This window comes from Siphateles boraxobius, unplaced genomic scaffold (assembly GCF_051911475.1).
Source record: "Siphateles boraxobius isolate OS27281-9 unplaced genomic scaffold, OSU_SipBor_1 151, whole genome shotgun sequence".
Lineage (NCBI taxonomy): Eukaryota > Metazoa > Chordata > Actinopteri > Cypriniformes > Leuciscidae > Siphateles > Siphateles boraxobius.
The window spans coordinates 1122906-1145000 of record NW_027508757.1 but is presented as its reverse complement, the minus strand read 5'-3'; the positions used below and the strand labels follow the sequence as shown (position 1 = coordinate 1145000).

The following is a 22095-nucleotide window of genomic DNA, read 5'->3' as shown; positions in this document are numbered from 1 at the left end:
ATCATTATTGTTTATTTATTTATTATTTATTTACTTTATTTTCTTGTTACTTATATGCTGGCATGGGGTGGGGGGTTGTTCTGTAAAAATGTGAAAAATCTTTAAATAAAATAAGTTTGCAAAACCACACTGATGAATGAGCCCTTAGAAGGTAGCTGACTATGTAGGCTGCATAGAACATAGTTCTGTGTTTGCAGTGATTTATAATGGTGCTTTTCGGAAAAAAATCTAAAAATGGTTTCTAATAATTAAGTTACATTATTATTAGGGGTGCACAATATATCGTTTTAGCATTGATATTGCGATGTGCGCATCCATGATAGTCACATTGCAGGTGTGCGATGTCAAGTATAGGGATCGTTGATCGTTGGTCCGTGATTCCCGGTTCGCAAAGCATGTGATTCACGGAGTAATTGCAAAGTTTAACCATCATAAAATTAAAATTTGTCCTTTGCATGTTTTTTTTTGCATGTGATTTAAAATGCGTATCAATGCTTTAATTATGCGTGAGCAAAACTAATTAGTAAAAACCAGAATCCTGTTGAACATGAGAATATAATCAACATTATCTCATCAGAAGGAGATTGTGACCAGACTGTGGATTTCTATTTCTAGATCAGATTGTGTGTGTGTGTGTGTGTGTGTGTGTGTGTGTGTGTGTGTGTGTGACGCCTGTAGATTCTGCATGTAAATGCGTTTGAGGTGAAAAAACACACTGCTGATCACACACTCCGACAGGTGTGTGTGTGTGTGGTCTTTGGAAAAGCACAATTACATAAGGGGATATTTCCCAGCTCAATAATGAATATGCCGCCTGTTGCTTAGCAACAAGCATCTGATTCACGCACACTATAGGAGAGTGACATGGCAGATTGAATGAGGAAGATGCATGTATGAAAACAGAGTAAGTGAGAGGAGATGGACGGATAGAGTGGTTAAATTAATGCTACGTTTACTGGATCGGACAGATGTAATTACCTGTGGAACAAAAACATGTTTGACGAGTATTAAGTGGACATTCACCCAAACAAATTTACATTCTGTCATCATTTACTGGCCCTCATGTCAATGCAATTCTGTTTGACTTTCTTCTGTGGAACATAAAAGAAGGAGTTTTGAATGGAAATGTTGTTTCGGACCCCATTAAAAAAGCAATGTCTTCTTTTGTGTTCTGAAAAAATATATAAAGTTATAAAGGTCTGGAATAATATGAGGGCGAGTAATAGTTTCAGAATTATCATTTTTGGGTGAACTATCCCTTTAAGAACAGTGGACGTGTGGATGAAGATGAACCATACAGCTCATATTTAACTTGGAAATCAATAGAAATATTATAAATAGAAATTATATTTTGAATAGTAGATCAAATTATTCTTTTGGGATTTGGGGGAAGCAAATGCAAAGTTTAAAGAAAATGACGAATCCTATGACTATATACTTCAGGACACATCCTCCAATAACTGTGTCCAACCAAAGTTGGAAGAGAGTTTAACTTGTACACAAAATTGAAATTTGGCATAAAAAATCTGCAAATGAAGCAGCGTTTCCTTCCCATGTGTCCCAGAGGACAAAATCGTCACTTACTGGGAAATTGAAAAAAAAAGTTATCTGTAATAAAAATGGGAGTTGCTGCAATCAGGGAAGAAACTGGAGACGGAAACTGAGTTTTGTCTCAGAGCGTCAGATGAAACACGTAATAAACGCTGTCATGTGATCTTGCATTCAGATGCTGATGTTTGAGAACGTAATCGTGTGAGACATTTTACAAAATCATTCTGATTTCAGGCTTTTCCGAACGATGCTGTGATGCTATTGGTCCGCTAGTTAGTCCAGTTATTATATCACATTCTCTGTTGAGGCAAAGTCATGTGAGTTTTGTGTTTCACATTAAGCGATTTATTAGGTAAATGTGTTTCCATCATAGTTCATGCACGTTTTCTTATCAGATAAATAAATATCTGCCTCAATTGAGTGCATACATTTATATGCGCATTTTTGGAATTTCTTGGCATTGGTTTTGGTTTCCATCCGGCATTTTTTTAATGCGATATTCCAAAATTTGCATTAAAAAATAGGTGGATGGGTGAAACATAGGCTAGCTAATGTCGGTAGCACTTCATTATCCTGTCCCATCCTGACATGCACATACTATGTACTTACAGTATTTGCATTAACTAGGTACTATCCCTGAACCTACTCCTAAACATAACCTCATATATTCAATGTCTGGTATATTTGACGTCACAATTCAGAACAGGCACACATGATTCATTCACACCAAGACAAGGAACATGTATTAAGAAAATAGGCAGAGTGAATAAATACTGATATCATGTTGACTTTCAATCAACCGGTTCAATCAGAGCTGTGTGTTTCAGTGGAACTGAACAGGAGAAAAGGGCTTCCTGAAATCTCTTGCAGAATGAACACAACTATGTTTGACAGGCCTGTAATGAAAGCAACAGCTGTGATGTGTGTGTGTGTGTGTGGTGGGTGGTGGGTGGTGTGTGTGTGTGTGTGGGCAGACTACACAATGGCAGTAAAAACTCAACCTATTCCTGACCACTGGCTCCACGTCAAACATGAGGAAAAGACGCAAGCAAAGCTCTCGTGCGTCTCTGCTAACAGAACATACGACTCTCTTCTCTCTGTTCCTATCAAACGCCCAGCGTTCACGCAGATACAGGTGTGAATGCAGAATGAAATGCACGGCAGGCTATACTCAAATAGATTGCTTAAAAATCACTCATTAATCTTCAATTATTGTTTAGACAGAGGAGCAAACAAAACAAGAACATTATCAAGTTAATAAAATCGCAGTGTGTGTTCCTGAACCGTTCAGTTCCTGAAACTGTTTGTTTCTAAAGTCAACATGAAATCAAAACAGAGCCTTTTTCCTACTGTGTGAATGATTCAACGGCGCATGTTATTCCAAAGAAACAAAAGTTTATCTTTCCACCTCTGAAAAGACTTTCCGTTTTAGCCGATTATTTATATGTCAAATACAGACACTTTTCACCATCCAATCAATTGCACATAGGCTAAATAAAATCAAGTGCCACTGCCACCCTGCATTATTTTCTAACAAATATCCATTATGTAGGTAAACTGGGCTGTGAACAGTGTTTCATGTTGATTTTTATCTCTTACAGCTGCTGGTAGACAAAAAAAAACAACCTTTTCCAGGAACAAATGTCTAGCAACTGCATAGAAATCCTTTAGAACGACGAGCAAACACAGTTTTCAGATCTTGTCTTTTCTAATGACGTAAGGCCTATAACACCTTCAGGCATTTGGTAGATGCTGAACAAAACTACATTTACATGCACACAATTGACCTATGGCTAAGCCACGCCCCCTCCACTCACTCGGACAGTCAACATTCGGTGACAGGCGCTATATTTAGTTATGTTTTTACCAAGAGTAACGTTACCTCTCCGTTAGTTTGGTGCTACAGTATTTACATGAATCTTACAGCACAACACTGCTAACATTTGTTATCTCGGTTATTTACAGATACGTTAATGAAGCTAAGTGACATGATGTACAACGCAGCTAGAAGCTAACGTTAACGTTTTCTAATGTTAGGCTAACGTTAGCCTAACATTACGTTAGAGATGTTAAAGATAACGTTCAAATACGTTGTTGACTTATCTTAGAACAGATGTAGACATCCTTGTTTAATTTATACACGTTTAGTTGGTGTTGTGGTCTACCTCATAACTTAATCCAGACACTTATCTCGGTTGAGATGTGGCTTAATTTGGAAAGGGTATAAATACACACCGTCGCCCAGCCTCTCGGGATACCTAGTGTCGGAGTTGCATGTACACCATGCACACCGTTTGACCATTTTAAACTTAAAATGACAAGAAAAAACATTTAAAAACAAATGAAAACTGACTAACTGCAATGCATTTCAATGGACGTGGAAGCAGAGAATGTCCGAGTATATTGGGAGCTATGCGCACTGTGATTGGCTCTCACGTTTGGGGGCGTGGCTTAGCCATAGGTCAATTGGCAGACACTTCAATCCGGAGCGACTTCTAGTGTATTCATGGTTTATATTTTAACAGCATGTGTCAAGACCTCAAAAAGCAGAGCTAGAAGAAATAAAGGACATCAGTGAATTCTATTATTAATGTTCTTGGCGTCCACTCATTCTTCATTCTGACTGTTTCCCACTTTAAAATAATAGTAAAGAGATGCAAACTCTGAAGCAGCACACATTTGATGTAGTGTCATGAATGAAAACTCTTGTATTTGAGCCTCTACTTTATGAGGTGATTTTAAACACTATTGAAGGAGGAACATTTGATGAGCACTACATGATGCTTCTGCTCTGACATATCTAAAACATATATTAGGGTTTCTAGCACGAAGCGTAGCGCTGAAATCCTATTTTAATTGTTAGAATTTCCAAGGATCAGCATTCTCCCTTAAAAGTGATTGCTTGGTTCAAACCGTAAGTCGTAGTTAAGTCCCATTAAACAAGTAATTTCACTCGGCGGCCATCTTTGAAGATCCTCTCTTTGAAGCGCATCTTTTTGAATGAGGAAACATCAAATTCATGCAGTGACTTTAACAATCGGCGATATCTCTCACTTAGAGACATATTGAGCATTGCACTTTTCCCCATTTAAAGCAATACAAGTGACGAGTCTTGTGTTATTCTATAGTCTTTGGTACACTCACTGTCTCCAACATCACCAAGACTTGCCAAAATCGGCCTGACGGGGGCGCTACAGCAATCAAAAGTACGTAATGGCTCATAACCAGAGCCATTTTTTTTTTTTTTTGAAAAACCTACTTTTGCAAACTAGTCCAAGGTTTTTGGCCTCATCGGAAGCAAATTAGAGCAGAAAGATTCTCTGGAGTCTGATTGTCATAATTATCAAAGTCAAAATTTCTATTGACGTCCATGATGGTACGCCAACATGTTTGAAGTGGCCGATGCCACTTTTACAAAAACAACTATCCATCTTAAATAGAAGGAGATCATTTCTCAAAACTCGATACAACTATGTATGGGCTCGGTCTGTGGTCGCGTGAAAAAGGACGTGGCGTCTGGCCACTTGGTGGCGCTGTAAAATAAAAAATAAAAACAGGAAAACGGCTATAGCTAGCTACGCAACAGTCAGTCCGATTGACTTGAAAACTGGCATGCGGTGTTTACTAGGACATCTTGAAAAACATGTCCGCTTTTGGCCAATGAAGTTTGAGCGGCTGTCAGACAAGATAAACAGAGGCCGATGAGAACGAAACTCGCTGGGCCTGTTTGACTCACAATCCAACAACATTCATACCATATAGTAGAACTCCTCGTTCTGAGCAACTTTGCCTCTAGGACCACCACTGTCAATCGAGCCGTTCGTTAAATATTAGAAATTATTAATTTAAAAACCTACTTTCACAATAGTCCAAGGTTTTTGGCTCAACCTCGAAAACTATTAAAAAGCTTTAAATCTACTATATTTTCTTAGTAAATTACCTGTATTGGCTGTAAATTATGTTTTCCATCTATGATCCAAGTGGCTAAGTGCTTGCTAAATAAATACATTTTACAAATGTGATTAAAGGCCTTAAAGTGCTTGAGCCCGATAATTGCTGCTAGCAGCTATATTATTTAAAATTGTAGTTTTTGTGTGTGTGAAGTAGCATAACTGATGTCCGTTGACTGTCACCAGACCGTTAAAATTTGAACCAAAAGGGCGGGAACCAACTGCTGGGCTGTAATTAAAAATAACTCAACTACATAAAAAAATGACCCAACAAATTTTAATATAACCCAATATGTGTTTGGGGTAATAAAAAGAAACACACCATTGTTTTTTTAACCAGTTTGTCTGCAAATGTGTTTGTCTTCAGATAACAAGGGATTTCAGATCCTGAGTGAGTGATCGGTGAAGGCTGCCCAAACTTTTGACCCAGAAACAGGTGTCATTTACCTTCTTTTTCCCCTTGCAGTGGCAGCACACCCTCCACAGGTACTTAAGAGTCCTCCACAGCAGGATGATGAAGAGACCCCCAAAGAAAGTGACCATAGAGGAGGCGAGGAAAGCCCACCACATCTTCTGGCCGTTCACGGGGTCACAGGGCACGTCGGAGGTGTACGGGATGATCACATCCATCTTCCGAACCGAGGACGGACCCGCTTTTGAATGCTCGATTGGATAGGTCATTACTGTGGAGAGCTGCTTCTCATCACCGTCGTTATTTTCATATTCTTCAGTGGGGAGCATCGAGCGTCTTTCTGTTGATTTCAGCGCCCCACACCTGATGATCAGCCATGTTGGTCAGGGCGGACACCCCGCGAGTGTGTGCCCGTGTGCGCGCACTCTCCGCCCGCTACTCTCTCCGCTCTCGCCCGCTCTTCGGTTCTCCACGGCACCACTAACGCGCAGTTGAAAAGTCGTCCTCAAAACGCACTCCTCCTAGAAAAGCGTCGGTGCGTCTTTAAACGAGGTCGTGCTGGGGATATTTATCATGATGACAAAAAAACATTCCCATGATTTAAAGCCTGCGTTACCGTCCGCGAGCTGATCTCCCGTGCGCTCGCTGATGATGGACACACTGCGGTCTAATCACCTCGCGCTCATTCGGTAACGTGTTGCGTTCAGCTCCGGTCTATTCATCCGGCGAGTTCAGGGCAGATTTACAGGTACCGGAGGGCGGAGTCAGTCGGTCTGGTCTGATGCCCGTCAAAACGTCTCCAAAACCCAGCGAATAGTCCAAACATCCATCAGTCGCTCCTATTTTACAGACATCTGTCGAGCTTCAAAAAAATATAATCTATTGTCGTGGGCGAATTATGTGCGGGGGTGGGCGCCTAAATACTGGTACAATATTCAAAACGCTTCAGTCGCCATAAAAAGTACGATTTCAAGTTAGTCAGAGCGCTAAACTGGCACGAGCGAAGCGCTTTAGACCGGGAACGTAACCATGGCAACAGTGTTATGACGAGAATCGAGTGGTGTATCGAGGAAAAAAAAACATATGCAAGTCTTCTGTCATTGTTTATCAATTTATTATTGACTTACACAACACAAATGTAATAAAACATTGTGCTTTGTTTAAAACGTATTTAACATACTTAAATAAACATCTGTGTTCGAGACCAACTGGATTACTGACAGAAAAAGTGGCGTGAAAGTTATTGAATAATTCATATTCAATATTCAAATACAGTACCGATCAAAAGTTTGGAAACATGACTATTTTTAATGTTTTTGAAAGAAGTCTCTGCTCATCAAGCCTGCATATCTTTGATCACGAATACAGAAAAAAACAGTAAAATTGTACAATTTACAATTTAAAATAATGGTTTTCTATTTAATAGTTTATATTTCATAATTTATTCCTTTGATCAAAGCTGAATTTTCAGCATTATTACTCCAGTCTTCAGTGTCACATGAACTTACAGAAATCATTCTAATATGATGATTTATTTTCACTGTTGGAAACATAACCTGTGCTACTTTTTCAAGATTCATTGATTAATAAAGTTAAGAAAACAGCAGTTATTTAAAATGGAAATCTTTTGAAACAATATATACACTACCGTTCAAAAGTTTGGGGTCAGTAATTTGTTTTTCTTTCTTTAAAGAAAAAAGAAATTAAAACTTTTATTCAGCAGGGTTGTGTTAAATTGATAAAGTGATAGTAAAAGATTTATATTGTTAGAAAGGATTTATATTTTGAATAGATGCTGTTCTTTTTCATTTTTCATTCATCAATAAAAAGAGTTCCAAAATAATATTACACAACCGTTTCCAACATTGATAACAAATCATCATATTATAGTGATTTCTGAAGGATCATGTGACACTGAAGACTGGAGTAATGATGCTGAAAATTCAGCTTTGATCACAGGAATAAATTACACTTTACAGTAAAAAAAAAAAAGTCCATCAAAGTTGTCCTAAGACAAGAACGGGTATTGTAATTCATGTATAACTTTGATCCACTTCAAATGTTGACTACTGTATATATTTACATAGAAATTTTTTTTTTTTTTTTATTGTAATAATATTTCACAATATGTTCTACTGTATTTTTGATCAAATAAATGCAGGCTTGAGCAGAAGAGACTACTTTCAAAAACATTAAAATAGTATGAAAAATAGTCAATTAAATTGACCGGTACTAAACACACACACACACACACTTTTAAAATGACCATACTTTTTCTTTCTTTTCTATATGGAAATGTGCCAATGTGGTATACATCTACGCCTTCAAAATTAAGAGCGTTGACAAGTTTGATAATTTACTACATGGTGTTTTTTTTTATAAAGAAAGTTGCAATTTCTACAAATGTTCATTTGTCAATCAATAATCAGCTGTTTTTCATTGTTAAAGTCATTCATTGCATCCCCCATAATTCTCAGCAAACACAGAACGTTCCTCTAACCTTCTCATATGGTTCCCTTTTCCTTTATTCGTTGTTGGTTGAATCTAATGTTCCCAGAATGCAATTACCTGTTCCACACCCTGGTAACCACAGTATGGTACTTTCGAGGATAGTATGGTTACCATAGTAAAGGTTTCGCATTTATGCCCATGTTTTAAACCTCATCATGAATACTGAATTATTGCACACCAATAGACCTGCATGCATATTTTTTTTAACATATATCTTAATGTATTACTTTTCAGATTTAATTCCATATATGCCCGTCATTGAAGAGTTTCTCCATCTGAAGTGAAGTAAAGCAAAATCAGGAATCTGTTGAAAAGACAAATATGCCACATTTGAAGCTATTTTTTCATCCTTTTGCTTGAAAACAAATAATCTTAATTCTGCCATCTGATATTTTCATCATCCAGAAATAATTTCACCTGATGTTTGATGTTTATATAATCCTCATTATGATGATCACACTGAATTAGGATATGACGCCATCTGGTGACTCCTCACAGGAACTTCAAATCATATTATCCCCATTTGCACCATGAAAACACCACAGATTGTAGAATTTTATAGAATTTTAAATTCCTTATAGTTCCACGTTTCCATGATGTCACCATGAACTGAAAACATACAGACTCAGATGGGGAAAAAAAGACAAAGTTACTCTGCTAAAAGAAGAAATTACGTTTAAACAATCGTGCTTAATTTAGATTTTATTAATGTTACAATTACAAAATCATGTTTTTGTCATAGGATTCTTTAATGTGGCAGTACCAATGTGTTATACAATTATAAAACATAATGGAAATCTATTTTAAATGGAATTATGTGGGTTTTTTCCAGCTACAAACACAGACACCGGAGTTATGATGAACATGACGTGATGTTGAAGCAGCTAAACCAGGCGACTCGTTTCATTGGTCATCAGGGGTCAGAAAGGAAGTGATGTCACTGTGGCTAAGGTAAACAGGAAGACTAGTGTAGTACCAAAGCTCTCATGCCACTGAGTTTCACTACAGAGAGGATTAACTAACTATTCCTGAACGAGGATTACTCAATCACCCGTCTGGGATTAATGAAGTAGGTTTGTCCACCTTTCCATTGAACTCAAGTGCAAAATAGAAGAAACCCTTTGGCACATCCGTTTCTGAAGAGGAGAGGAGCTTTAAGATACAAGCACTATTAAGCATTCAGCCTACAAAACACATTTAAATTAGAGTTAAAAAACAAACTGGACAGTAAAAATAATCAGAGCATATAGTAAAATGATCATGCAGCAGATTATTGCATCGCTCATTTAAATAATAAAAAAGTACAATTAAAAGAAAATGAAAAAAAGAAACTGCTACATTGAAGTTTAAAAGGAATGGTTCACCCAAAAACAAAAAATTTGCAGAAAGTTCCCGCTGCTCGTTTCCACGCAGTGAAAGTGAACGGAGACGAATGCTGTCAAAACATTTTTTAAAAAAGCACAACTTGTGCACTTTATCCTGATTCATGACAGCTTAGAGTAAAAAAAAAACCTCTCCGCTTTTAAAATACATTATTTTATGGAGCTTCTGCATTGTTTTGAGGTTTTCCAGCCCGTGTGGAAAACAGCAGCTCAAACATCTGCTATTGTGTTGCACTGAACAAGAAAGTAAAGGTTCATTTTCAGGTGAACGAATCCTTCACCTCCGCGATGCGTTCAGGAAACCAACCTAGCAGTCAGTATTTTTAATCGAGCGTCTGTGTCGAACTAGCTTGGGTCGGACAGATACATGAAGTTAAGCGTTCAAGTAAGCTGGTTCATAAACATCAACTCTGTAAACATGAAGAACTACATGAAAGCCCTCATAAATTAGTGTTACCACAGAGAAAACAGGATATTGCTGCTCGCTCACGTCACAAACGACACTGACAGATGTGATCGTCGCCTGAGAGTTCGTTCAGGGCTGGGCCATATAGCCAAAGATAACTAATAAACAGCAATATTTACAGAAAATCACAAAGGGACATTTATGAGCATTCTGTGAGTGATGATGCAAACTAATCTTCCAATCAGATGACCAAATAATATATAATATTAAACGGTTAATAATGAGTGAAACATGATAGAGCCCAGCCCTAGTGAGTTTTACAGCAGTGGAGTGTTGAAACAGTGTGAGATTGTTGTTATTGTGAAAGATGTGTGTTTATCTGTCTTTCTTCACGTGCTTCCGTCAGGAATCCACAGGACTTTGTTCTGCTCCTGGTCCACGATGGCCATGATCTGAGTGCATATGTTGGACAGACTGCCGGCCTGGACGACACCTGCATCAGAACAGCAGCAACACTCGTCACATGTGCGTCAAACGTGGAAATGCGTGTGTGTGTGTGTGTGTGTGCGTGTCTCAGACCTGTGAAGTATTTGCTGTAGTCTTGTTCGATCCTCTGCGCTGACTCAAACTGCTCTTTGGAATGTTTTTGTGACACTTTGTCTCGCAGATACACGGGGTCTTTCTGCTCCCTGAGTCAATAACACACACAAACTGAGAACACACACACAACTATTGCCAAACCACACACTAGTCAAATGCATTTGAAAAGCACAGCTCATGATTTCTATTGGGTTCGTACAGATTCTGTAAAATGAAACTCCAGGACATTCAAAGACTTTTCAAGCACTACTTTTTTGGATTTCAAGGACTTCAATCAGCACTTATCAAATAATATATTTATTTATTTAATTATTTTTACTAAAATTACATATATGGGTCATTCTACAGAATTGGTGCAAACTGCTGTCCCACAACCAAAAAACACATTTAAAAAGCATTAAAAGTATTCAAATTTTAGATGTTAACAAATATTCTTCTATTATCTGGAGGAAAAGGGCATGCGCATGCGCGTGCGATCTGTGTTTGTGTTTGGAGCTCCGTCGAATTGATTCATTAATCGCTGATTTTCTTCTTTACCACTCATTTATAAACAAGCACTTTCTATTTTTATATCATGTGAACTTATCCTCGACACTATTCCTTATAAAAAACAATCGGATTGCTTTGATATCGCTACTTAGATCCAACTTTCCGAATCTCGGCTACTAGCCTTTAGCCCGCTAGCATTTCACGCGTGGCCTCGCGCCTATCGACCCTCTCATTTTACACCCGTTTGACTGAAAGGATACGTGTTATATCCATCATTTCAGTCCTAAATTAGTAGTGATATTGGTAGTATCACTACTAATTTACTGTTCATCTGTTATAATGGCGAACATATCGGATGTGTGTCTAACGTTACCTCTGAGTGCAGGTGAGGACACATTCGAGCTGGTTTCGGTACGATTGGAGCTGGAGTCGGTGGAGAAACAGATCCGCGTTCTGCTGGTGAAGCAAGCCGAGCTGCGAGATCGGCGATCAACGCTCGAAACATCACGCGCCGATGCTCACAAGTCAGTGGTTAGTAACTTTTTGACTCCGACTTCGTCTACTCCGTGCGTTTCTCTGCCCAGGAGGACGCGATCATCTCTGCCTTCATTCACTCCGGCACCGAGGCAACACCACGGACCCTGGGTGATCCCACAGCGGAAGACACGAGCCAGGACCAGACCAAGGACTTCCCCCCCCCTCCCGGTCTTCGAGATCTCCACCCGGAACCGCTTCTCCCCTCTTCGCGAGCCGGAACGTGACGCCGCCGTGATCATCGGCACTTCCATGGTCCGTCATGTCCGTGCTACCTCAGGTAAGCGTAAGGTGCGCACTCACTGTTTTCCTGGTGCTCGTGTTCTTGATGTCGCTGCACAGATTCCCGAGATCCTGAACGGTGACGAGCGCGTCGGAGCTGTGGTCCTACACGCCGGGACGAACGACATCAGGCTGCGGCAGACGGAGGTTCTGAAGAAGGACTACAGAAGCCTGATCGAGACGGTTCGCAGCACATCGCCTGAAGCAACTATCATCGTGTCTGGACCGCTTCCCACGTACCGACTAGGACAAGAAAGGTTCAGTAGATTATTTGCTCTAAATGAATGGTTAATGTCATGGTGTAATGAACAGAAACTGCTCTTTGTAAATAATTGGAATCTGTTCTGGGAGCGACCTAGGCTCTACCGTGCTGATGGCCTGCACCCCAGCAGAATCGGAGCGGCTGTTCTGTCCGACAACATCTCCAAGACGTTACACACCATATGACTAGTAAGTCAAAGTCCAAATCACAGTCTTTGCTGTCCCAACTTAATTGATATAAGTAGTGTAGAACATTATATAGAAACTGTGTCTATTCCTCGCTTAGTGAGGCCAAACAATAAATCTAGTGTAGGATCTAGCAAAAATCTTATTGTAATTAAACCAAAAAATCTAAATATCAGTGAACAAAAACAATTTCTAAAGCTAGGTCTTCTAAACATTAGATCGCTCACACCTAAGGCGGTTATTGTAAATGAAATGGTCACAGATAATAGTTTCGATGTACTTTGCCTTACTGAAACCTGGCTTAAACCAAATGATTATTTCGGTCTAAATGAGTCCACTCCACCAGGATACTGTTATAAGCATGAGCCCCGTCTGATCGGTCGTGGCGGCGGGGTTGCAACAATCTATAGAGATATTCTTAATGTTACTCAGAAAACAGGTCACAGGTTTAATTCGTTTGAAGTACTTGTGCTAAATGTTACGCTCTTAGATGCAAGAAACAAATCCATATTATCTCTAGCCTTGGCTACCCTATATAGACCTCCAGGGCCCTATGCTGATTTCCTAAAAGAGTTTGCATACTTTCTCTCAGATCTATTGGTCAATGTCGATAAAGCAATAATTGTTGGAGACTTTAACATACACGTAGATAATACAAATGATGCGTTAGGGACTGCGTTTACAGATTTATTAAACTCCTTTGGGGTCACGCAAAACGTCAGCGGTCCCACTCATCGTCTAAATCATACACTAGATTTAATTATATCATATGGAACCAATCCAACTGATATAAATATTATACCGCAAAGTGATGATCTCACTGATCATTACATGGTAACTTGTATAATACGTACTGCTGAAATTTGTCACGTTGCGCAACGTTATCGACCAGGCAGAACAATCCTTCCAACCACTATAGATAGATTCTCAAATAGCTTACCTGATCTATCTCAGCTGCGCAGTGCACCCAAACAAACAGATGAACTAGAGGAAATGACTAGCAGTTTGAGCACCATGTTCTCTAGTACACTAGATATTGTTGCACCAATTAGATTAAAAAAGGTAAGAGAGAAAACTAAAGCACCATGGTACAACAGTGCTACGCATGCAATCAAGAGAGAAACTCGTAACTTAGAGCGTAAATGGAAACAAACTAATTTAGAGGTCTTTAGAATCGCGTGGAAAGACAGTATGTCACGTTATAAAAAGGCTCTAAAAGCAGCAAGGGCTGAGCATCTCCGCAAACTAATAGAAAATAACCAAAATAATCCAAGGTTTTTATTCAACACCGTGGCTAGACTAACAAATAAACAAACATCACCAGAGCAAAATATTCCATTACAATATAGTAGTAATGATTTTATGAATTACTTCAATGAGAAAATAGAAAGCATCCGAAACACAATTGTAAATATACAATCCTCTATGATGTCTTATGATTCAGCCTCAATTATGGCCCCTCTAGAACAACTACACCGATTTACAACTATAGGACAGGAAGAGCTAAATAAACTTATCATTGCATCGAAACCAACAACATGTTTATTAGATCCAATACCCACTAAACTACTGAAAGAAGTGTTACCTGTAGTCGAAGAGCCTCTTCTTAATATTATTAACTCGTCTTTATTTTTAGGTCATGTTCCAAAAATATTCAAGCTGGCAGTAATAAAACCTCTCATTAAGAAACCGCAATTAGATCCAAATAACTTAGCAAATTACAGACCCATCTCAAATCTTCCATTTATGTCTAAAATACTAGAAAAAATTGTGTCCGCTCAATTGTGCTCTTTCTTACAAGAAAATGATATCTATGAAAAATTCCAGTCGGGATTCAGACCGCATCATAGCACAGAAACTGCGCTAGTTAAAATTACAAATGATTTACTTTTAGCTTCTGACCAAGGCTGTATCTCAATACTAGTTCTACTCGATCTAAGCGCTGCGTTCGACACTATCGATCATAAAATACTCCTGGATCGACTACAAAACTACACTGGTGTTCAGGGACAGGCATTAAGCTGGTTTAGATCTTACTTATCAGACCGTTACCATTTTGTCTGTCTAAATGGGGAAAAATCAAAGATAACGTCAGTAGACTATGGAGTGCCGCAAGGATCGGTGTTAGGCCCTCTGCTATTCTCAATATATATGCTGCCACTTGGTAATATTATAAGAAAACATGGAATTAATTTCCACTGTTATGCTGATGACACTCAATTATATATCTCATCACGACCAGATGAAAACACTAACTTATCTAAATTGACAGAGTGTCTAAATGATATAAAATGCTGGATGACGTGTAATTTCCTGCTATTAAATTCAGATAAAACGGAGGTACTACTTATTGGTCCAAAAAACTACCCACAAAATCCCTTACAATACATCTTTAATTTAGAAGGATGTCCTGTTACTTTATCCACTACAGTAAAAGACCTGGGTGTTATACTAGACCGCAACTTGACTTTCGAAAATCATATTTCATATATTACAAGAACAGCCTTTTTCCACCTTAGAAACATTGCTAAGCTACGCAACATGCTATCTGTTTCTGATGCAGAAAAGTTAGTTCATGCTTTCATGACCTCGAGACTAGATTACTGTAATGCTTTATTAGCTGGCTGTCCTACATCCTCAATTAACAAGCTACAGTTAGTGCAAAATGCAGCTGCTAGAGTTCTTACTAGATCAAGAAAATATGATCATATAACACCTATTTTATCATCTCTACACTGGTTACCTATTAAGTTACGTATCAATTACAAAGTATTCCTACTGACCTATAAAGCCCTAAATGGTTTAGCTCCTGTGTATTTAACAGACCTTCTATCGCCATACAATCCATCGCGCTCTTTAAGATCACTAAATTCGAGGCTTCTGGTCATTCCTAGGATATCTAAGTCCACTAAAGGAGGGAGGGCGTTCTCGCATTTAGCTCCTAAACTCTGGAATAGCCTTCCTGATATTGTACGAGCCTCAGACTCGCTGTCCCAGTTTAAAACTAGATTAAAGACGCATCTCTTTAACCAAGCATTCACTTAATGCTTAACCTTTGATACTGCTGAATCGGTTCGAATGCATTAACATTATGAACATCAGCTATGCTAATTATTTCCCATCTGCCTTTCTGCTGTTATCTCGGGACGCTAGTCCCGAGGTAAATAGCGTTCGTCAGCTCCAGTTTGTATCCAGCCTCTCACGGAGACTTCAGATGCCCCAACGCCTGTGAAGAGACGACTCGACGCCTGTGAAGAGACGACTCAAAGCCGGCGATATGTTATGCCATAAATTAATACTTGATTAACTAACTGTATTTTTCTATGTACATTTCCGAAATGCAATTTCTGTAAAGCTGCTTTGAGACAATGTGTATTGTGAAAAGCGCTATACAAATAAATTTGAATTGAATTGAATTGAATATTATCTATTAAATCCCACAATAATATTTAAAATATCAGTAAGCTTGATATATATATATAAAATCATAATTATTGGGTACTTTCAATTGGGATGTAGCTGTCCCGAACCCTAACCCCTAAATTTCAACTTGTGAAAATGATATTGATTTTTTTTTTCATTGTGTTTTTAAAAAATATAATTTTGATTTATTTTAAAAAGTGAAGTTAAAAAAACCATTTATTTTATATTTTATTTTTAAATCATGAAACCTCATGTAAAAAAATGTCCCGCATTTTCATGTCACTACGGAAACAGTGTGTGTTTTAGTCCATTGGCTGAGACTGATTTTAACCACACCCCCACATTTTTGATCAGGAAATATTCCCTCTCTCTCTTTCATTATAGATAGGTACCATCATTTAGAGGGAAATGTGTTCAAAAGTCAAAAAAATCTGTGTGTAACTTTAAGAAGTCACTACCAAACACCTTTTTTCAGCAATTAAGCTAACTTTTTTGGGTGTTATTCCATAAAATTGAGTTTTTATGTGTGTGCAAATGTTCAGAACTGTGATAGTTAACCATGTGCTGATTAGCATCTTTGAGTTAGGCTCAAAAGTATCTAAAATTGTCACTACCGAAACTGTCATGACCGAAACATGTCATCATTGTTTTGGTAGTGACAAAAGGGAACACAATCATTTATTTGGGGGAAACAAACAACATTTTAGTACAGTTATTCAAATCATTAGTATCTTAGCAGTGTTTTAGTATGAGAGTTAAAATTCTGTATTGTGGTGGCACCAAAACATTACTGTCACAACCAAAAATGTGCCGTCACGGCCGAAACATGCATGTTTTGTCTAAAATAAAGTATATTGAATTATCAACTAAGATGATGTTATAGTGTTTGGTTCAATCTATATTCAAACGAATGAATCTTTAACTTTAAAATCAGTATGATTAACTTAATGCCTTTTACAGAGAAAGATTGGATTCAAAATACAACAAATCTTATAAATTACACTCGAAATATTGTTAAAATTGTAATTGTTATTGATTTACCTGTGAAATTTTTTTTTAAATATAAATAGCAAAAAATATATTTACAAGGTAAATGTAAACAAAATATTAATAGGTCAATATAAGCCTTCTTAGATTTATTTATTATTGTGTTTCGGTAGTGACAAATTTGGGGAGAGGAAAATTTTTCCAAAACTTTCTGAAAATACAACATGATAATTAACTGCGCAATTACTAGAAATATGTACCTGTAGAATGGCCCATATATGCACAAATTCTGTAGAATGGACCATATATGCACAAATTCTGTAGAATGGCCCATATATGCACAAATTCTGTAGAATGGCCCATATATGCACAAATTCTGTAGAATGGACCATATATGCACAAATTCTGTAGAATGGCACATATATGCATAAATTCTGTAGAATGGACCATATATGCAGAAATTCTGTAGAATGGACCATATATGCACAAATTCTGTAGAATGGCCCATATATGCAGAAATTCTGTAGAATGGCACATATATGCAGAAATTCTGTAGAATGGCCCATATATGCACAAATTCTGTAGAATGGACCATATATGCACAAATTCTGTAGAATGGCCCATATATGCAGAAATTCTGTAGAATGGACCATATATGCAGAAATTCTGTAGAATGGACCATATATGCACAAATTCTGTAGAATGGCCCATATATGCAGAAATTCTGTAGAATGGCACATATATGCAGAAATTCTGTAGAATGGCACATATATGCATAAATTCTGTAGAATGGACCATATATGCACAAATTCTGTAGAATGGACCATATATGCACAAATTCTGTAGAATGGACCATATATGCACAAATTCTGTAGAATGGCCCATATATGCAGAAATTCTGTAGAATGGCCCATATATGCAGAAATTCTGTAGAATGGCCCATATATGCACAAATTCTGTAGAATGGCACATATATGCATAAATTCTGTAGAATGGACCATATATGCACAAATTCTGTAGAATGGACCATATATGCACAAATTCTGTAGAATGGCCCATATATGCACAAATTCTGTAGAATGGACCATATATGCACAAATTCTGTAGAATGGCACATATATGCACAAATTCTGTAGAATGGCACATATATGCACAAATTCTGTAAAATGGACCATTTTTGCACATATTCTGTAGAATGGCCCATATATGCACAAATTCTGTAGAATGGCACATATATGCACAAATTCTGTAAAATGGACCATTTTTGCACATATTCTGTAGAATGGCCCATATATGCACAAATTCTGTAGAATGGCCCATATATGCACAAATTCTGTAGAATGGCACATATATGCACAAATTCTGTAGAATGGACCATATATGCACAAATTCTGTAGAATGGCCCATATATGGTGCTGAAATGATGGCAGCTAGGAGTCGCCATTGCAGTAATCAATTTCAATGATTAATTCAGCTCAGCGTGGCTTTAGTAGAGCGACTCATTAGACCGATTCAAATAGAGTCTTTTCATAAAGAACCAACTCGATAGAGTCATGCAATAAAGAGTCAGACATTGTGTTGTCAATGCAATATAAAGATGCAATATTATTGAATGTGACGAGATACATTAATACTACATAATCAGAGGAAAAACAGACGTTCAGGATGAATTCGAGACATAAACGAGCCGTATGAGCATTAGTCCAGCAGAGACGTGACGTCACTTACTTGATCTGCTTGGCGTTTCTGTATCGTATGAATATGACGATGGGGTAAATGTTGACGACGTGCAGGCGCTCGATGGCGTGAGAAGCGATGTCCAGCAGACAGTGACACTCCTGAGAGAAAGAGAGACAGAGTGACATCAGCAGTGAGACCGGTGAAGAATGACAATGTTTTGAGTGATAAATGTAATGATATGAGATTTAATATAATACTATATACTACATGTATTTTAAATAACATTATATTTATTATATTTTTATAATATTTTATATTATTTTGTAGAGAGTGAGAGAATAAAAATATTTATTAATAATAATAATAATATTTTATTTATTAATATATTTACTATATACTACATGCATTCCAACTACATTTACATCATATTGTTTCATTGTATCATATTACATACATATATACACACACATTTATTATATTGTTTATGTGCAAATATTGTGTATATATAGTAAATATTTATTTTAACTAATAAAATACAATTTTAAAGAATTGGTTTAGAACCATTAAGATTTTTTTGGTATTGACAAATTGATTTCATGACGAATTTCCTAATTTTTTACGGTTTTGTTACATTTGTTACTTTGCATTTATATACACATTTATTAATTTATCAGATAGTTTTCATGCAATGTATTCATTTTCAACGCAGATTTCTTCTTCTTAATGTTTCCAGATGTTTGAATTTTGAGTTCTCATTATGCTCAGAGGTGATACTCCTTTAAAATTAGTCCATAATAGGCTTCTTTGTCTTTAAGCAAAACATAACATATTCATGAAATCAATTCATATTTAATTGGATTGACTTGTGACTGAAACTAGGTCTCTCTCACCTTCTCTGTGATTTCTTTAATGGAGGCTACAGTGGTGACGTCGAAGTGTCCGCTCCTGCGCTTGTAATCGATGAAGAGACAGTCTTTGACGCCGCGCTCAATGGCCTGCTGGGTGGCCTTCATCCCCTCTGAACAACACCAAGAGACAAAGAATATGATCCCCGCAGTCAGAAACGGCCACGCATGAGAACTCAGTGTTTTAAAGGGGTCATGACATTAAAATGTGCTTTGATCTTTGACATACAAGAGGTCTTTGTACAAAACATAAAAAAAAACATCCGTCAAGTTTCTTAGCTATCTTTCAAGCTCCAAAAACGGCTTGTTCGGATATTGCGTCTGTGTACAGTTTTCTGAAGGATCCCAGTGTCAGAAACAAGTGGATGGTTTATTTTAATGGTGTCCAGGAGCACGTTGGAGGATTCTATGTTTGTTCGGAGCATTTGACAATTTGATGTTCAACTTTTATTGACGGATGAAGCAGAGACTGTGTTGGATCTGACAGCCGCTGCTTCACTAGCCATAAGGAAATCATTTCATAATGCTTTGTCTGTAAATGACAGCTTTATGCTGATAAAGTTTTCAAAACACTTACTCGCTTGCGATAGCGAGTAGCCGTTGATATCATTTCCTATCTAATGACTTTATAGTCATTAGATAGACTTTATAGGGGAACCTCAAGGAACATATATTTTTTTTTTTTAAATCTGTCCTGACCTCTTTAAATTGACATTATGTGTAAATGCGAGTAGATCTCACCAGGTAAACAGCGGCAGTATTTCCCAGGAGCCTCTCTGAGCAGCATGTCTTTGATTGGCTCAACAAGAGGCCCCAGTATCAACACCGGCCTGCGATTGGCCGATTCCACCTTCTGCACGCGCTGATAGGCCGGACTTACACAGTCTGAACACACACAATCACATAAAATGAGAAATGAAACGTGAGGTTTTAGAGCTACAGAGCTGCATGTGTGTAGTTTCTCACCCTCCATGAACAGCACGGAGTCTGTGCTGACAGTGTCTAACGCAGGAGCATCACGGGCGTCTTTAGAGCTGCTGCGTTTGTGTTTGAGTTTACGGCGAAAGAACGACCGGCGCGCCGCGGCTGAGATCGTTTTACCGGAACCGCTCTCGTCCTTACCGTCTGTGATGCTGTACCGCCGCTGGGAGTCTTGATCCATCCTACACATACACACGCACGCACACACACACACACACAAATCTTATAAGATGCATTCACGCTTTATCATGTGCACTGAAGTTTTTAAAGTCTCCCGGTGGTAAAAATCAAGTTTTAATGTTGTTTACATGTCTATGTGGTGTTTTTAATATGCTTTAAGACAAACCATGTGTAAATTCATAAGTCGACAGCATTGCTGAGTATTTTCTCCTTAAAACTGCAGTGAACCAAAGACAGTCTCAAAAACACAGTTTGAAATCGCTGGAGTTTCTGACGTCACAAACTACCTTGTAACCAATCAGATCAACGTGTGATCGTCAACGAGTGGATCTCTGAGTGAGTGATTGGAGGCGGGGCTCATTTGCATATTCATAGAACTGCGTATACTAAATGAGGCAAGGGTATCGAGTTACATTCAAGATATTTTAAGGCATGAAGCCATTTTTTTCAAGAAAAAAATGCTTAAATATGTAATTTTGATGATCAAAGATGAGTTTTAAGGGATAAACACCAGGGGGGCTTTAAACAGCTTGACTCAAGTATTAAAGAAAAATGAACTTTTCATTTTTAATTATAAATGAATAAAAAGCAGTGATTATTACATGAATATCACATAAAGACCTACATGCACTTGCTGGGCACATGTCCGCGCATCAGTTTCTGTGCGTTCTCGTCCAGTTGCCATGCCAACCAGTAGCCGAAATTCCCCCTGGGCAGTGTGTCGTCCACGTAGAGAATATCGTCCTTCTTGAAACTCAACTCCTGCTCTAAATCACCAACATGGTCAAATAAAGCCCTGAAAGACAAACAGATGAAGAGTAAGAATATGCAAAGCATCATGCAATCATATAGATGATATAATGTATATATAAATCTTTTTGACAATATTCAGTATATATCTTAATATTTACCTATTTGCTCTGATTTTTTATCGTTCAAAGGAAACGGTCTGATCATAAATCACATGATTAACCCAGACAGGGTCATGAAGAAAATAAATAAATATGCAAACATTTTCTAAGAACGACAAAACTATCGTGCAGTTTAATGTCATCATACACAAATATTCTAGACGTGTAATAAATAACATTAATCTTTATTATTAATGGAATGATTAAGGAAGGATGATGCTATATTCCATTCAAAACTTCAGTCTGTTACCTGATGTAAAAACCGTCTCCTGGTGCGTCTTTGACCCTCCTGAAGTGTTCGGGTCGGTTCTGGACTCTGAGGACGACGTTCTCCGCGGGTTTCAGGATCTCTAGGTACACCTCCTCAGCAGTCTTATTCTTCAGACTTACTGAGTTACACTGCAAACAGGAAATGATATCACAACAGGGAACTGTATTGTAGAGGCCACCTAGTGCTGGGCGGT

At 37.9% G+C, this 22095-nt stretch overlaps 2 protein-coding genes across 22 annotated transcripts in view; both read right to left on the bottom strand.

The window, feature by feature from the left end:
- The window catches only part of LOC143738797 (calcium-activated potassium channel subunit alpha-1a-like), a 118696-nt gene extending 112033 nt beyond the window's left edge, over positions 1 to 6663 (bottom strand). For 14 of the 20 annotated variants that reach the window (XM_077230875.1, XM_077230877.1, XM_077230880.1 and 11 more), the window contains exon 1: positions 5949 to 6663. In XM_077230875.1, the coding sequence (XP_077086990.1) occupies positions 5949 to 6242 (294 nt within the window). In that variant the 5' untranslated portion in view covers positions 6243 to 6663. The remainder of the gene's footprint in view (positions 1 to 5948) is intronic. The other 6 variants (XM_077230876.1, XM_077230892.1, XM_077230894.1 and 3 more) reach the window with 1 other exon arrangement.
- A 2448-nt stretch (positions 6664 to 9111) lies between these two features.
- Positions 9112 to 22095, bottom strand: part of dlg5b.1 (discs, large homolog 5b (Drosophila), tandem duplicate 1) — a 47053-nt gene continuing 34069 nt past the window's right edge. For both annotated transcript variants that reach the window (XM_077230874.1, XM_077230873.1), the window contains exons 26-33: positions 21882 to 22030; positions 21346 to 21516; positions 20526 to 20722; positions 20301 to 20444; positions 19545 to 19672; positions 18703 to 18812; positions 10792 to 10901; positions 9112 to 10705 (exon numbers count right to left, since the gene is read on the bottom strand). In XM_077230874.1, coding sequence (XP_077086989.1) covers positions 10602 to 10705; positions 10792 to 10901; positions 18703 to 18812; positions 19545 to 19672; positions 20301 to 20444; positions 20526 to 20722; positions 21346 to 21516; positions 21882 to 22030 — 1113 coding nt within the window. In that variant the 3' untranslated portion in view covers positions 9112 to 10601. The remainder of the gene's footprint in view (positions 10706 to 10791; positions 10902 to 18702; positions 18813 to 19544; positions 19673 to 20300; positions 20445 to 20525; positions 20723 to 21345; positions 21517 to 21881; positions 22031 to 22095) is intronic.